The sequence below is a fragment of the Colias eurytheme genome, chromosome 6 (assembly GCF_061535395.1).
Source record: "Colias eurytheme isolate Ceu_HAF_F1 chromosome 6, ilColEury1 Martin Lab GWU primary, whole genome shotgun sequence".
In the NCBI taxonomy this organism is placed as follows: Eukaryota; Metazoa; Arthropoda; class Insecta; order Lepidoptera; family Pieridae; genus Colias; species Colias eurytheme.
In genome coordinates this window covers 7,331,295-7,349,011 of record NC_142985.1, presented here as the reverse complement: position 1 = coordinate 7,349,011, position 17,717 = coordinate 7,331,295, and the positions used below count along the sequence as shown (strand labels likewise).

Below are 17,717 nucleotides of genomic sequence, written 5' to 3'. Positions count from 1 at the left end.
TTAATGGCATTAACTCTGAGGTAACCAGAAATTAAAGGACTTTTCTATTTACGTCTACCATTGTTTCTTCTAATGTGATAAGTATTCTCGTGGTGCAGTGGTTGTTTATTTATTCATTCTTGTATAGGTTCATTTTCAAAAGTCTAGTTCATATTTTCTCTCCTTCTATCTTACAACGGCTTTCTAAAACGTTACAAAATCTATGCAGTAGGTATATGAGTAATATGCAATTTTAATTGGATAACCTAATCTATACTTCAATACATAATATACACGGAAAAATTTTTTTTTTGTTTGTTTGAACGCGTTAATCTCAGTAACTACTGCATTATGTATATTTTTGACCATAGAGAAATTTGTTAATGTAACCTTAAATTTCTTTTCCAAAAACGACTTTCATCAAAGGAATGAAAAACTTGAAAAACTTAATTATAAATAACAAGAATAAACTACATAAAAGATCAAAGATAAATAATTGTCATACGGGCCTTAACTAGCAATCACGTAAAATTTGCTGATTTTTTAAACTGCTCGTGTCCACTGTCCGTATTTGCAGAGCTCGAGACGTTCACCTAATTTCTCCTTGTATAGCTGGAACTACATTTTTAAAATTACTTTTCGGAATGTTACCTTTGAGCTTTTTTTAATCACCTGACCCTTTCTGCCTACCCGTATTCACTGAGTAGTTAACGCATACACCACTTAACTCATTAGTTTCAGCAAACATTTATTCAAAGATATACCTACGTATAACGAAGTCGCTAGAAATTTAATCAAATGACTTTACAATTTTGATTTAAAATAATTACATAGTACTGCATATTATAAAACGAAGTCGCCTTTTCTGTCCCTATGTCCCCATGTACCTATGCTTAAATCTTTAAAACTACGCAACGAATTTTGATGAGGATTTTTTTAAAGATAGAGTGATTCAAGACAAAGCTACTTATATAATTTATTAGTTTTTAGACAAAGCGGGCGAAGTCACTTATAGCTAGTTCTTAATAAACAAGAAAGTTAAGTAGAGTAATAGTTTGGGTTTCAGTTTTAGAATTTTTAAAACATTTTTAACATAATATTAGTAGAATAAACATTGTGAACAGACATATTTGTTTCCTTTGACATTATCTAAATAAGATGTTACTTTAATAAGAACAACAATTTGGGTCAATATTTTCGGACCAGCGGCAGTGGAAGGTCATCAATATGTAATCAGCATGATTCACAGACGGCCTCTCAAAATAACTTTTTCACTTTTTATTTTTAACATTTTATTGCGTGCTAATATTTAAGTTACATGTTTTTGCTTAAGTATGTGGGAATCGATTAATCGTATTATAATATTATGTAAAATGTTTACAATATTACCCGTTTTAGTCGATAATAAATTGAATGTAGAGTCAAAGAATTTTGTCTATTGTAAGTACCGCTTTTGGAATATTCCTAGTGATATCATAACATTCCTCTGTAGATTACTATGTAACTGAATAATTAATATAAAAAAAACATCAACATTGTAAGCTTTTAAATGCCCTATCATAAAACGAAAATCCAATCCACAGGTAAATCCGTCTTTGCAGTCATTCTTCTTAAAATTCTAGATTCCTATTGCAGAGTCATTTAATAAGATTCAATTGGTAACTAGAGACGCCTTCATAAAAAAAAAGTGAAGTCCCGTGTCCCCGTAGTGGGGTAGGGGGCAGATGCATTATTCATACATCTGTTTCACTGATCGATGTTTCTTTAGGGACAAGTAGGTGATCAGCCTTCTGTGTCCTGCCAGACCGAGACATTTTTTTTTTCGTCTCCACCGGGAATCGAACCCAGGACCCCTCGGTTCTACGCTCACGCGTCAACCACTGTACCGAGGAGGCGGTCAAAGAGACGCCTTCATAATTGATAAGAATTTGTGACATAATATTTAAATTTTTAATGGAATGTACCTACTTATTTTATTATTTAAATTGCTCTCTCAAACAAATAAATCTCATCAAAATTACATTTTTTTAAGTGAGTGTCTAGAACATAGTCTACAGTTTCATAAGATAATATTACATATAACTATTTATATATTGATTAATTAAATCCTCATTAAAAGTGAAGTCTTGTTGGCACATAGTGCACAAATCAATTTCAAACAATTTATTTATTTCATAATTTGAAGTGGTATAAATTATAATTAAAGTTGAATTAATCTTGACAATTAATAATTCTATATTGAAAAAGTATGATAAATTTAAAGAATCTTCAACGTGTAATACTGGTACTTGTGGTATTCAGATTTCAATAAAAAGCAATAGAACCAATGGTTATTTTGTCACGGAATAATATTAAGGAATGCTCTAATGTTCGGTTGCAATTCAGCGTATAATGTGCAATTTGCAGCCGGCCATTCGATGGTCACGCGAGCCTACAGCGTTATCGCCTTTCCTAACCTTAAAGCGCCTTATTTATCGTTATTCTATATGTCGTTATTTTTTACACATTTAAAGAGTATAAACATAGAGTTAATTACAGTTCCGTATACTAGGTATATATGTCCGAGGACAGCTTTAAAACTAAAAAGTTTCATCAAAATATATACTTACATTTTTATTTAAATGATGTTAAATTAATATAAGATGCTAATCTTGCTGTAGAAAACATCTAACAAAATAAGTCTATGGAAAAGCCTATTTTCCTGTCTGCACTGGGAATGAAAGCAAGCCAAATATGTAGAATTGTAGAGCGACTACCATTCCTTCCCACGCGCTTGTAATAATGTAACACACGCTATAAAGTGATTGCGGTATTTTCATTAATACAATAATACTAATAAGTACTAATAAATAGGTAAATTAAACCTATTGTAAATGTAAAATATACTGTTGTCTAAAGCGCCTTACGCTATGTGGATGATGAATGCACAGATAATAAGACTAGGTTTTTCAGAATAAAACCAGAACAACCTATACAGGGTGTCCCACTATTGGTATACTAAGCTCAAAAGAGGTTATAGTTTTGCATACGCTGAGTACGTAAAAAATACTTATAAAATTCCAGACGCATTTTTTTTTCAAATAGATGAATTCTTAAAACTCTATGTGTACACCCATAACAAGCAACCCGCCCAATTTTGCCACCCGCACGTGAGCTATCGTTTAAGATTATGTTTACATAGACAAAATGCTCACATTAGCGAAGAGGTATATGCCGGCTGCGCGAAGCTAGAGAAGAAAACATGAATTTTCAGGAAAAATTTAGCATAAAATTTTTGACGTAATTTTGTTGTTTAAGTATTTTTAACGTGATCAGTGTATGCAAAACTACAAGTCCCTTCGCGCTTAGTATACCAATAGTGGGACACCCTGTATACATGTACAAACACAATAACATTGTATAAAAAAACGACGCGCGTGTGAAGTGGCGGGAAAAATTAGTGTAATATATTATAATTTAAATTAACAGAACAACAGTGTTATAAAGTATTTGCTATATGTGTTACGCAACTATTTAAACGCTTATGTAACATATATTTTAGCCAGAAGAATGTATAATTGTATACCTAAGCACTTATGCAGTATCAATGTCACGCATTGCTGCTGAATTTTTTTTTAATTGAGTAAAACAAACGTCCCAATTATTTTGCTTCAAAATTTGCTATCAGATTTATACTTAAGTATAACATAGAATGCCTATAACTTGATTAACAAAATAAAAAATACAAAAAATAGAGTCACTTCATCAGTTTATTTCAATGTCACGTTTATAAAAAGATATAATGGTTATGAAATAACTTAATTGATCTTCTTTTGATCCACCCACGAGCGCTCATCTGAACGTCATCACTTTAAACTCATTGTCTCTGCCACAGTTACCTAGAGGCTGCAAACGCATCCCATAAACTTCAATTCTCAACTAGCCCGTGGCTCTTAACATTTAACCTTTACGTTTGACATTTCGCCCATAGAAGGTGCTTTATTTCACCCAGTTTAAAGCAAATGATCCGCTTTTGTTCTTACCAAACCATTCAGTATCATAATCCTTGGTGCTTTCATCGAGTTTCGAAAACTTTGCGCCTCTTAATATTTAGTGAAGCCCGATTAAGCCTTTGTTTTAAATTATCAAAACAGTAGAATCTGTACAAAGGAACATTGCTTGCTAATGTATTATGAAAACTTTTGGTTTGTTATCCATACGAGTGAGCATCATCGTCGAAGTTCGATTTCTGTTTATGACAAAATACTTCCGATTCATATAGAGCTATTAACCATATATGGAGCCTGGTGCTGTGCTGATGCTTACACCTTGACCATACAATACGCATGTTGAAAAAGAAGATAAGAGCAAAAGTACATACGTTAAAATATACAATTTTGTTGCCAGATAAATACAACAAGCTAGTAATAGTTTATTATCAGCATTTACTTTACTTCTCACAAGTTCTTATAATAAAAAAATAATTAATTAACAAAACAAATTTTTCGTGTTATTATTTAAATTTAATTTATATGTATAATATGAATTCTAGATATTATTATAATAAAATGAAAATATGCTTTTTAATATGTACACTACTTTATGCCATAGCACACTATAAAATAAGTGCTCTATGACAGTACGCTCAGTAAGGACTTACGATATTGGGTACAGTCTTTTGAAGTCTTTGTCTAATACCTCGATAATTTACTCTCAGTGTTAGGAAATCGATAATTATAATCATATGATTTAAACGTGTAAGTAAATTATTAAATTAAAAATAACTAAAATACCAAAAGAAGAGACTCGATAGCGGTTTATTTTTCTAGCTCTTATTGAGTACAAATACCTACGATTTCGATAGTCTCTAGTCATGTAGACACTGTCTTTGTTTAAGCTGGGAGGCTGTGCAAACACAAAAATCACGACACGAGCAAAATATGTCGTTCTATTCACATAGTTTAATACCCTCAAACAAAAGATTTAACAGCTGATATTTTAAAAGTCAATGAGAAAATTAGTGAAGTCAACGATTCGTAGTGATGCTAGGATGCAGTATGGGGAGGCAGGGTGGAGCGCGGGTGCGGGGTGGGGGCTAGATCGGTGTCCCTCATTGATCGTGAGCGCGCAGCATCCCCGCAACCCGCATCCTCTCCTCAACACAACCACAAAATCCTACACTCCAAATTGGAATCGTTAGAATTCGAGAGCTCGCCTCGTTCTTGACCTGACTTCACATGTAAAATATTACAATTACAGGACTCATTTTGACTCCATAATTCACGTATTTTACAATCACTCAATCTTGATTTAATTTAACTTGATATCCGAGTTGTGATTGCATTCTAATTTTTATTTGCGATATTATATAATTCACCCATTGGAACATGACCAAAATTAGTTTCAGCGTATCGCTAAACTCAATCTACGATACATGTCTACAGTTTGGTCTCTCATTTTACATCTAATTACTTAAATATCACTTGATCAATAGACTTTCGATAAATTTAACATTTGTGTCATTAAAAATTGCACAGGCTCTAAGATTAGCATAATTAAAAAGTGTCTGTAGGAGTGGTACGGGACTCTGGAAACTCGGGTGTCGGTGTGCGACGGCGGGTCGGGAGCGGGAGCGAGGCGCGCGCTTGAATGGGCGGCGGCGCGACGGCGCAGCGGCCCTCAGCGACTCCGCCAGTCCGCACACCGGCGGCTCCGCTGCCCCACGGTCGGCCGCACTCCGCTGAACAACAATGCTCAAAAACACAACATAACTGACAGACCCATCGGCGGTTGCCGACGATGCTCGATCGGCCGGCACGCGTGGCCGTCGGTCGTAAATAGTTTGATTTATGAAAGCCACAGGAGGATTAAGTTTAAGCTGATTAGGACTCGTGCAAGGGGTGGGAGTGCGGTGCAGGGGCCGGGGCCGGTGTCGCGGGTGTCGCGGATCGGAAGGATGGCGCGGCGCGGCGGCGCGGCGGCGCGCGGCGCGGGCTTGCGGCGCTGACATGGCCCTCCGGCCGCGCCGCTCGCAGCTGGCGGCGCCCGCGGGCCTGCTGCTTCTGCTGGGCCTGCTCTGGCCGATGGGTGAGCATTGAGCCGACACATCCCCTCCACTTAACATGACTCTCACCATATCACCAAACTCATTACCTATAAACAAAGAAACACTGTATACCTAGTATCCTGCAAATAAATAACCTTAAAAAATTACTTCACCAAGTCAGCACCGTTCATCTTTTGTTAGAACTCAAGACGTTAACCTCGCTCCTTTTCCTAGGCTTACCACCAGGTTATCGAAATTATTGTATTTGTAGAGCTAGTCAATCAAAATATATATCTCATAATCAATCACCCGCTCTTCTTTTTTATCAATAAAAATACACTTAAATTCGGCTTTGTTAAGAGTGCTTCACGTACCTAATAAGAAACGTGGCAAATATGTGTCCTGGCAAGAGTGATCATTGCAATGTATTCGTAATAAACAAAATGTACAGCTATTAGCATAAAGCTTTAACCATCGCCACAGAAATAAAGCTGGCCAATGGCCATATGAGCATGGTTCAAATATGTAGGTAATAGGGCGATCCAACTTTACTGGACAAAGAATATATGGACACTAAGATTGATTTGATATTAGTCATCAATATGTATAATTGAAATTAAATTTTAGATTAAAATAAGATTCCAATTAAAATTATATTACAGTGTTCTTAAATAATTTTTTTGATCGTTTCTACTCTCCTAAATATGGCTCTGCATTGAGTATAGTGTAGTATATTATTATAGGACATTATAGGACATTATTAGTCAAATACAAACCACACCTTAAAATACCAAAATGATGTAATGTTACGAAGGCTTTACAGTTATACACAAGCTAAAGTATGATTGTATAATATTTGTCCAATTTATGCGTGCCATTTAACACAGCTTTGATATGACATATTAATTATTGATATCACTAACTTCCATCTTTTAATAAAAGACGACTGAAGCTAATCGTAATCATAATCAAATGATGTTAGATTGCAAGAAATTCAAAGAATATTTATTAAAAACGTGTGATATAAACCTGTTACTAATGTAAAGATTCCATTCGCGGCTTTTAAACTACCCTCAATTTGGTATTTTTCTTGAATATTCAAATATATAACGTTTTCCATTTTTAAATATATAATTGATATTATAAGATGTAAATGACAGGTTGATAATTAATGATGAATACGACCTGATTGGTGTCATTTCCTTTCATTTGTGTTAATCGGGTATTGCAAAAAGCCCTACGTTGATTCTACATGATGTAGGTATAATCGTTATAGATTACATCGTATAGACTTAAGTGACATGTAATGGTCAATCATTTTTATTATACAACTGAATCAATACATTTATTCACTTGTGCCACTATTTTTGTCTGTATACATTTTGTCTAATAATAATAATTAATAACTAACTGTCTCTATGACGTGAAAAATAATCATTGATCGTTTTACAACATAAAACCATCATAGGGATTGGATGCTTGATTCATGTTATAAATTCAATGCCTTAGGTATTAATAATATTAAATTGAGTAATTTTAAATTAAATTATATATTTGAAAGCTTAAGAGCTTTCGTACCAAATTAATACCTAATTATTACATCAGCATACTTAATCTACGGAAAAAAATAAAAACCATAAATCTTTGATTAATGTTTATGTGACACAATTTCCAAATTTGAATTTTGACAGATTGCTATTAAGATAGATTTAATTTATGTCATACTAGCAATGCCCTGCGGTTTCACCCGCATAGATAGCGATATCTTTACAGTGAAAAGTCTACTATAGGTCGGACATGAAAATCACCTTTACCCCGTCCCGCACTATGGCCTTTTTTTTTTGTTTTAGTGGGGAAATCTTTCATAGATACCCACGGCCTCCAGGGGAGGGGCCGTGGGTTATGTCGGATTCCTACCGACCAAAACCCCACTGTGTTCCGTCAAGACGCATATTGGTAGAATTCCTCCGTGACCCCCGCACTACGGCCTGCTCGAACAGTATACCTACTATTTTCTGTAGATTGACACTTTTAAATTCGTTATATCTTTTGAATGGAATATCCAATTCTTTTCATTTAAAAAGTATTTTGCTGGTATTGAAACAGTCTATAATAAAACATCATTTAATGGGATAAGGATTAATATATGTGTATGGATAACATGGTTTGATTACTGTCGGCACTTCTATTTACTTTGAAAACGTAAAAAAGTTGTTGTAGTAACATAACTACTGAAGATGGACATATGGTATCGCGGACTTTCTTGTAGATATTGATCCATTCTATAATACTGTAGAACATTTTTTTGTTCTATCTTCAATAGATTCCGCAGCGCACGCGATGACAGAAGTTTTATTGAGGATTTTTTTACACCTTGGGTTACATTATTGCATTTTTGGTAAGGATCTCTAATTTTTTTGAAAATGCAATATAGCCTATGTTGCTCAGTAAAGATGCAGCTTTCTAATGGTGAAAGAATTTTTGAAATCGGTCCAGTAGTTTTTGCGTGAAAACCATACATACATACATACTTACATACATACTTACAAACTTTTCCTCTTTATAATATTAGTATAGATGACAAATTTTTAAACGTAGTTAGTCAACTAGCCTGTAGTTAATGTTGGAATTAGATACTTATTGAAAAGATGTTTTCTTTATACTTTTAAAAATTTGTATGATCATTGGCAAATAAATTAATTTGAATTTGAATTTGAATTTAAGGCACCTTAAGATCAACCATCCCTTCTCAATGTTCAAAACACTAGATTAAATATTGTATTAGAACATAGCACCAATCAAAAAAATAGAAAAATTACATTTTAAGAGCTTATAAATTGGATAATGAAAACAAACGCATATTGATAGTAAAGTGTAACTAGGGGTCCTCGGTGGGTACCACGAGAAGCGGCTGCTGCATCATCTGTTGGACCACTATAACGTTCTGGAGCGGCCGGTGGTCAACGAGAGCGATCCGCTCCAACTATCCTTCGGCCTCACACTCATGCAAATCATTGATGTGGTATGTGCACCTCATCGATAGACTAGCTCCAACTGTTTCGCATCAAGTAATCGTAGTAGCAATACTTATAGATTATAATTTTAACCCGTTATTAGCATTAATATAAATTTGATTACAATAAAACTCATAAAATTATGTAATGATATGTAAATAAACGTATTTGCACATATTACTAACAGATTCAATTAATAAAACTGTCTAATTATATACATACTCAATGACAAAATTATACAGAAGTGCAATAAAAGAGTTATCGTGGTTAAGTAACAGCAAATGTTTTGTTTTATTAGAGCTGAAAATCTCATCTCAATTAGGCGAACAATTATTATCTTGTTTAAGTAATCCATAAACCGATAAGATGTTTCTCAAGCTAACTTATCCGTTTCAATGAAGAGAAAATATGAAGGGTATAAATTGACTTTATGTATTAAAACTGAAGAACAATTAATGGCCTGCTATTAGTTCATTGCAATTACCAACAAACCTTGTGGCCAGCGATCCGAAACGCAACTGTTGCAACTGCCACTAAAGGAATAGAATATGCTAATTTCTGAATTATGCAATAACTGTTTTACTTACAGGACGAAAAGAACCAGCTTTTAATAACAAACATCTGGCTAAAATTGGTAAGTATTTCGGTATATGATCTTGTGAAATGGATTTTGATACAAAGTTAAATGTTTAATCAAATACCTACACGTCGTGAATTCATGTGGAGAAAAAGTTAAATTTATGTAGAACTAGTTTGTAACGGACACATAAATAATCTTTTTAGGAATGGAATGATATGAACTTGAGGTGGAATACTTCTGACTTCGGTGGGGTTAAAGATTTACGAGTGCCGCCACACAGATTATGGAAACCAGACGTCCTTATGTACAATAGGTACTGTAATAAATCCATACAATTAATTAATCGCAAGTTCATCATTTAAACTTACAATTGCTTGCTTGTTTAAACAGTGCCGATGAAGGTTTCGACAGCACATATCCGACCAACGTAGTAGTACGGAATAATGGGTCATGCCTCTACGTGCCGCCTGGTATTTTTAAGAGTACTTGCAAAATTGATATCACTTGGTTCCCATTTGATGATCAAAGATGTGAGATGAAGTTTGGGAGCTGGACGTATGATGGGTACCAAGTATGTATAATGTGTTGAATCTTATTGACAATGCAAAATCACAGGTAATTCTTATACAAAAATAATATTTTGCAGCTGGATCTCCAACTACAAGATGAAGCTGGTGGAGATATAAGCAGTTTTGTAACAAACGGAGAATGGGAGCTTATTGGTACGTATAGATTTATGAAGATAATTTTACTTCACGGTTCACGATTTTCTTAAATATTTATAATTAAATACATGGATTTCATCAGGTGTACCAGGCAAGCGAAACGAGATCTACTACAACTGCTGTCCAGAACCGTACATTGACATAACATTCGCAGTAGTGATCCGGCGGAAAACGCTTTACTACTTTTTCAATTTAATTGTACCGTGCGTGCTAATTGCCTCTATGGCTCTACTGGGATTCACTTTACCGCCAGATTCAGGAGAAAAACTATCATTAGGTAGGTCTTTTTCCATCGAAATCACTATCAAGAAACTTATTGATCTGAAAAAAATAAATAACAATTAACTCACATAGGTGTGACGATCCTGCTATCTCTGACGGTGTTTTTGAACATGGTTGCGGAGACGATGCCAGCCACATCAGATGCAGTACCCCTGCTCGGCACGTACTTCAACTGTATTATGTTCATGGTGGCTTCTTCGGTTGTTTCTACTATACTTATTTTGAACTACCATCATCGACACGCCGACACGCATGAAATGAGTGATTGGGTTAGTTTGATATTATTCATTTCAATTTGGTAAGAAATATACATGTCACAAGTATAGATAATATGTTGATTGAAACATTTAATTAATGTCACAGATTCGCTGCGTGTTCCTGTACTGGCTGCCGTGGATACTGCGCATGTCCCGGCCCGGCTCGGCAGTGACGCCGCCACCAGCGCGCGCGCCTCCTCCACCGGATTTGGAACTTCGCGAGCGTTCCTCAAAATCACTCCTTGCTAACGTGCTCGACATCGACGATGATTTCCGGCATGCTCATGCGCAGCAGCCACCCTGCTGCCGATACTACAGGTCCCTCGACGATCTACACGAACACTACTCGCCGTAAATAGCACGGTTTTTAAACCCCAGCCTCGAACGTTCCGCAGTTTACCCGGCCCTAACAGCTATAAAACATTATGTCTCTCATTAGATAAATCAACTTCATTTCTTCAGTACCTAATTCGGGTCTTGGGTTTTTTTCTATGTCATTTGTCAGCATAAGTCCCGTAGTACCCTACGATCCTTGGACCAATCTCTAGTTTTTGAACATTACTTTTTCACATCATATAGATGGTTATAACCATGTGTCTGTTCTAGGAGCGGAGAGGAAAACGGCGCAGGTCTAACTACACACAGCTGTTTCGGTGTAGACTACGAGCTCTCCCTAATTCTTAAAGAGCTTCGAGTCATCACAGACCAGGTAATGACATACATATTTTTCAATTAACATTAACTTTCAAAAAATATATGACCTCAACAAATATTTTGTTCTAGATGCGCAAAGACGACGAAGATGCGGACATTTCGCGCGACTGGAAATTTGCCGCCATGGTCGTGGACAGACTGTGCCTTATTATCTTTACCCTGTTCACAATCATCGCCACGCTAGCCGTGCTACTGTCCGCACCACACATCATGGTGTCGTAGCGACCCGCCCGCCTGCGTCTGCGCATGCGTAACGTTCTGTGATACCGCGAATATTTGTTAAGTTGTGATGTGCGAATTGGTGCGGGCGCCGATGCCGCGGCGCTGAAGTTGCCGCCGCCTGCTTTGCCGCCCGCGCCCCCTGTAGACATAAGTAACCGCTGACTGCCATCCCTACGCATAAATACCTACTTATACTGCCTGTTCATAATCTTCTTCTTTAATCTTGAAATCAGTCCTTCGATGCCTTCAGCTTTGACTCTCGGAACATTCGAACAACTTGTAATATTTCAGCATGATGATATTTTCCTGAGAAATCATCACACGAATACCCACCCTTCCAATAATAATAATAAGAATGGTTTCTATGCAATCGACTGAATCGATTTCGTGGCAGTAATTAACATATCTGGTGCCGATACAGCGACGACCAGGCTTTTAGTGATCCACGCTAGAATAGTCGCCATTACAGGAGATCACAATTTGTGACTGTGATCGTTACCGAAATTGTAGCACAAAAATGTCTTCCTTCATACCTTTTTATGGTCGGTCACGTTTAAAATTTATTACATTGTTAGATCTTCCTTGATCCTATGTACAGTATAGTGATTGGGCAGACAAAATGAGCCCTTTGTTTTTCCTTATTCGATTCCGTGAATCGTGGTTATGGTCCCTAACTTTATTTTCGAACGTATTTGTGTCAGTAGCTAGTATAGAACTTTACAAACAATGTTGTTTCAATTGGTACAGGTTGTGATATGCCTCGTTGTGAACGGGACGATATTGTTATAAATAAATATCCAAAGCTATAGCTTAAAACGCTCGTTAAAATTGTAGTTAATGAAATCATTATTTTATTAAAATCGTACTCGGTCTTTCGAAACAATGTTATACAATTACAATACATGATAATATCACGTTTGTACCTACGTAACGTAATTTTTTCGATACAATCGTAAGTAATGTTAACTTTTTGAAGTTTTGGTCATAATAATATTATGTAAAGTTATTACCATCATGTCCACGACATCGAAACCTGTTCCGTTGCAATTGTTTACATTCATGCATCATATCCGAGCATTCCAAGATACTACCGAATTACGAGGATTTACCTATTATTTGTAATATACACAATCAAAAAGACAACTTTAGAAATATGGTTATTCATAGAAAAACGCTTTCAAATTTAATTTTTATTAGATATTACTTATTATCCAAATGTTATACCTGCCGTCATTTTAAATGCTTTGTTTGGAAAACATTTTCATCTACCGAAGGGGAAAACGTTAATGATGATAGGAGCTGCTCGGATACACTCATCGATTGAATGCTGTATCCTCGCAGAGCTCCTCGTATGTTTTCCCGGTCGGAGATAACAACTGCAGAATCCATAGACGTTTCTTTGGAAGTTGCGAAACGAATATGAATACGTGCAGATGTTTTCCCATCATCCTTATGTTTCTTGTTGTCGACAACTAATACGATCATCACAGTTGTGTATCAAACTGTTAAGAAAATCCGCGCATTATTTTGCTATCGTATATGAAACTATAGGATAGATAAGTAATGTGCGGTTTCCTCGGCGATGTTGGGACGTCGTTTGTCTCCATAAATTGTTCAATTGTTAGGGTTAATACTCTGAATTGCACTTTGTTTATTAAATATAAACGAACGAAACAAAACGTGTATTATTTCAATCATATTAAAACCTTAATCAGATTCCTGTTGGCTTTGGGTTATAATTTAATAACATAAAGAATGTCGAAATGAATAGCCCTGACCTACATATTTCCGAAACGCCTGGGAACAGCCTGAGTAGCTGAAGACAATCGATGCGTTCCCTAGGGATAACCGCACATGCGCGTCGTCTTACTTCTGAACCAACGACAGATATACTGCAGGGCTAAAACAACTCTAACAACAAGGAAAATTACAACATTCTCAGCACAGATATTAGCATAATTCAAATATGTGATATAGATCTTAAATACTTCTATACATATAATAAAATCGTAGGAAAGTCAAAACTGTACATTGAATATTTTTTTAAAAGAATACATAATCCATGATCTATAATCGATATAGAAGCCAAAAATATAGTTTTTAGAATTTTTGTCTGTTTGTCTGTTTGTCTGTTTGTCTGTTTGTCTGTATGTTTGTCCGAGCTAATCTCGAAAAGTACTGCATAGATTGACTTCAAATTTTGCATGAATATTACTAACAGGTCGTGTGAGGTTTTTTTAAACATATTATCATGCTATCACCTCCGGGAGAGGAGCTGTGAACCTTTACTTTTCTTACGTATTCCGTGAACTACGACAGCGTACAATCTAAAGACTCATGTTTAAATGTTGTTTTTGAGTAAGCCATGCTATTATCTAGCTTTACACTATAAAAACTACGTCATTTACGTAATTTGGGCAGAGAAACTGTTTAATGAATCTTAGTACTATAAAGACAAATTTGATTCAGCGCCATCTATGAGATTTCGTAAAAATCAAATCAATTTACATGTTAACACTACTGAACACAATGTTAAAAATTAATAATTTAAATATAATTATGTTATTTATTTATTTAACTCTTTAACCCATAATAAATCTTCCCTTCCCTATAAGGTGCGCTTATATAATTCGTGTGAATATACTACATTTTTAAAAGTGAGGGTAGATGTATATTATTTTAAGTCAAACTAGACACCATTACAGTTAATATCTAATAACGAGAGTAACCTGCGTTGTCTGTTAGTTATTATATAGTCGAATTTAACGTTACATGGAAATTGGAATCTAAATATATGTATACCTACTTATATTAAATCTGTAGAGGTCAATTCTGCACATGAAATATATTTCCTAAATAACTATCACGAGGTGATTAGAGATCGACATCGACGTCAAAAATGTTTGTCCGTCTGTCTGTCTGTATAACCGTTATAGAAACAAAAACTACTCGACGGATTTAAACGAAACTTGGTACAATTATTTTTCATATTCGTGAGCAGAGCAGCAACTCCATTTTTAAGCTTTCGTCGCGTGTGCGTTCTTAATGCGTGTATCTTAATGGTTAAAGCTACACAGAAATCAAGTATGAAAGAAATGTTCTCCATATTATATAAAAAATATCTCCCGACATCATAAATGTCTATCTTTTATGGTTGAGCTTAGGAGTTCAAAGCTTTCTGATTATATTTGTCTACTAGCTGTCCCCGCGACTTCGTTCGCGTGGAATAGTGACTATGGGACCTTATGACCATGGGCTCAGGGTGGGGTAACAATAAAAAATCATTTTTATTTTCATGCTCCCACTCCCGCGCCCACTCGCACTCCCACGCCATATGCCACGTTCAGTCCCAATCCCACGCCCACGCCCACTCCCCTTCACAATTAGTATCTACCAGATCAAAGCCAGGGTAAGCGCCCCACCCAGCCCCACCGTGGCTACGCCCATGCTGAATTACTACTTAACATACAATTATTGAGTAAATACGTACTACCATACTGTACTGTTGTACTACCATAAATAATTAAAAGAATTGTTATTAAAATTTCTTACTAAACTGAGCTAAAAAACTTACGTACCAAATTATTAAAGAAAATCAAGAAATGAAATGCCTAACCTATACCAAATAGTTACTACATATTGTAATTAAAAATTATGATTAGTATATAATATCGAAAATCAAAAAAGAAATGCCTAACTAATTCTACGTAAAATTTCTTTTAAATTATGTCATATTATTTTTTAGGAACCAGGGGGGGGGGAGAGGAGCAAATTCTATTTCCTTCCTTTCTTAAACGGATGTTTTTAATAATCTATGGTGTAGCCAGTAGCCACTGATCAGCTTAATCGATACTCAGTTTTTATCAAATCCAGAAACAAATCCAAATTAGATCTTTCCTGTCTCACGCACGTAACTAAAGGCTGAAGAGAGAGAGAGCACGTAACTAAACCGTTTAGACGAAGAAAAGTGTATAGAAAAAGGAATAAATAATTTCATAAACTTCCCGACGATCTTTAAAAATAAATTATAACTTTCATTTTTTTCATTCCCACTTTTACCCCTATGTAGGTATAATAAGTGGATGAACCAATTTTGATACACTTTATCTAAGAACCAGCGTCGGAAAATATTCTGCCTAACAAAAAAAACCGCATCTAATTCGGTTTACCTGTTAGCCAGCTACGGTGCCATAGACAGACACACACACACACAGAAATACATAGCGGTCAAACACATAACACCAGTCTTTTTGCGTCGGGGGTTAAAAATATAATACGACATAATTTAAAGGACATTTTATGTGGAAAATTTACCTATACACCAGGGTAGATAATTTTTGAAACAAAAAAAAATCGCAGTAGGGTGAAACCCATTAGAAAAGGATATGATAAAAATGTAAGGAAAAATAAATTACGGTCAATCGGAGTTCGGGAAGTGGGAGGGGGGGAGCTTTTAAGAGAAAAAAATGGTTTCTCTCGATTTCTCGATAATAATAACACCTGCTAATTTTTTTCTACATATTTTAATTGTACAGACATCACTTTTCCACAATTTTATTATATGTATTGATGATGATGATTGAGATTATAACACTCTTAGTCCGTTTTAATTTTTATTCACCCGCATCAGTGCCACCTAAAAAATCTTTATATATCGAAATTCGAGCAAAGTTAAGAAAATGAGAAATAAAAGTTCTCAAGGATCGTTAGAGATAAGAGGCTTACTATTGACCGAAAACAACATGTGTTATGCCGAACCTGAAACCGCTTCACAACGAGAATTGCGGCTCACAGCTGACCGCGAACGGCATGTACTATCCTGTGAGACCGAAACCTTCACTGAGGGTATATATAACGTCTCACAGCTGATCGCAAATGGCATATTGTACTATCCCGTGAGAATGAAACCCTCACTGAGAGGGAATTACGTCTCACAGCTGATCACGATCGTCATATTTTATCTCGAGAATTCTGAAACTTTTACTCAATATGAAGACCGTTTGACAAATAATAGGGTGCACCATAATATTATTCGATCTCTCGAAGATGAACATGAGCATAAGCAATGACTAGAGTAGGGACGCGAATATTACCATTATTTGAGACAAGAACGATTAATAAGTTTGTTTAATGAAAGATTAAGAATTGAAACTATTGGTCTCTTTAAACGGACGAATAGCGAGAGGCCCGTCTTATTGCAGACAGATTTCGACATAGTCTTAATGACTTAGAGGTAAACATAGAAGATCAATCTACAAATTCGGTGGTGTGGTCCGACAAAATAATATAAAAGTGGGTTTGCTTATAACCTCACAATTGATTACAGATCATCTTCTGTATAGGCGATATTAACGTAGTATGTTCTTTTTGTAATGCTTTAAAGTGGAGTAAGGAGTCGGCTTTCGTTTGAAGATACGACGGAACCTTTGAAATCACTACTTTTAAGTTTTAGAGGAACATGTGCAATCTAAACAGTTCTTAGACAATATTAGCTCTTATAGTATTGCGTTTTAAATGATCCTTTGGTGCTCAACAATTATTAGATGCTCCTTTCATTCTTACTTTTAAGATACAAGGTCAAGTTTATCATTTGATAGGATCCCTTTTGCCTGAAGGCCAACCTAAGTTTCTTTAAATATATTTTGTATTCGACTACGACGAATAATCGAATACAAGAAATCAATATTTCTCGAATTTAAAACTGAACTCATTTCACAATTTTAGAACATGTTAATTCATCAGGTTAATCCGTATATATGCGTTTTAAATCGACATTAGAAGCTTTTCCTCAAGATGGTGATATTAATATAAAATTGGTATAAATGCCGATAGACGGAAGTCTATCAGCACTCAGGAATTCCCTGAGCGTGTTATAACGCCCAGGCCGCAGTATTACAATTTTTCCTACAGTAGGGCGAC

General features: G+C 35.5%; 1 protein-coding gene across 2 annotated transcripts; it reads left to right on the top strand.

The window, feature by feature from the left end:
- Nucleotides 1–5,966: 5,966 nt before the first annotated feature.
- nAChRalpha7 (nicotinic Acetylcholine Receptor alpha7) lies at nucleotides 5,967–13,467 on the top strand. 2 transcript variants are annotated; one of them, XM_090102881.1, is made up of 11 exons: nucleotides 5,967–6,045; nucleotides 8,887–9,026; nucleotides 9,608–9,652; nucleotides 9,802–9,911; nucleotides 9,989–10,169; nucleotides 10,245–10,320; nucleotides 10,406–10,600; nucleotides 10,678–10,874; nucleotides 10,969–11,180; nucleotides 11,469–11,571; nucleotides 11,646–13,467. In XM_090102881.1, the coding sequence occupies exons 1-11, from the start codon at nucleotides 5,967–5,969 to the stop codon at nucleotides 11,796–11,798; spliced, it is 1,491 nt and encodes a 496-aa protein (XP_089959007.1). In that variant the 3' UTR covers nucleotides 11,799–13,467. The 2 variants fall into 2 exon arrangements, with proteins under 2 accessions (XP_089959007.1, XP_089959006.1); XM_090102880.1 differs by having other exon boundaries at nucleotides 10,969–11,213.
- Nucleotides 13,468–17,717: the final 4,250 nt, after the last annotated feature.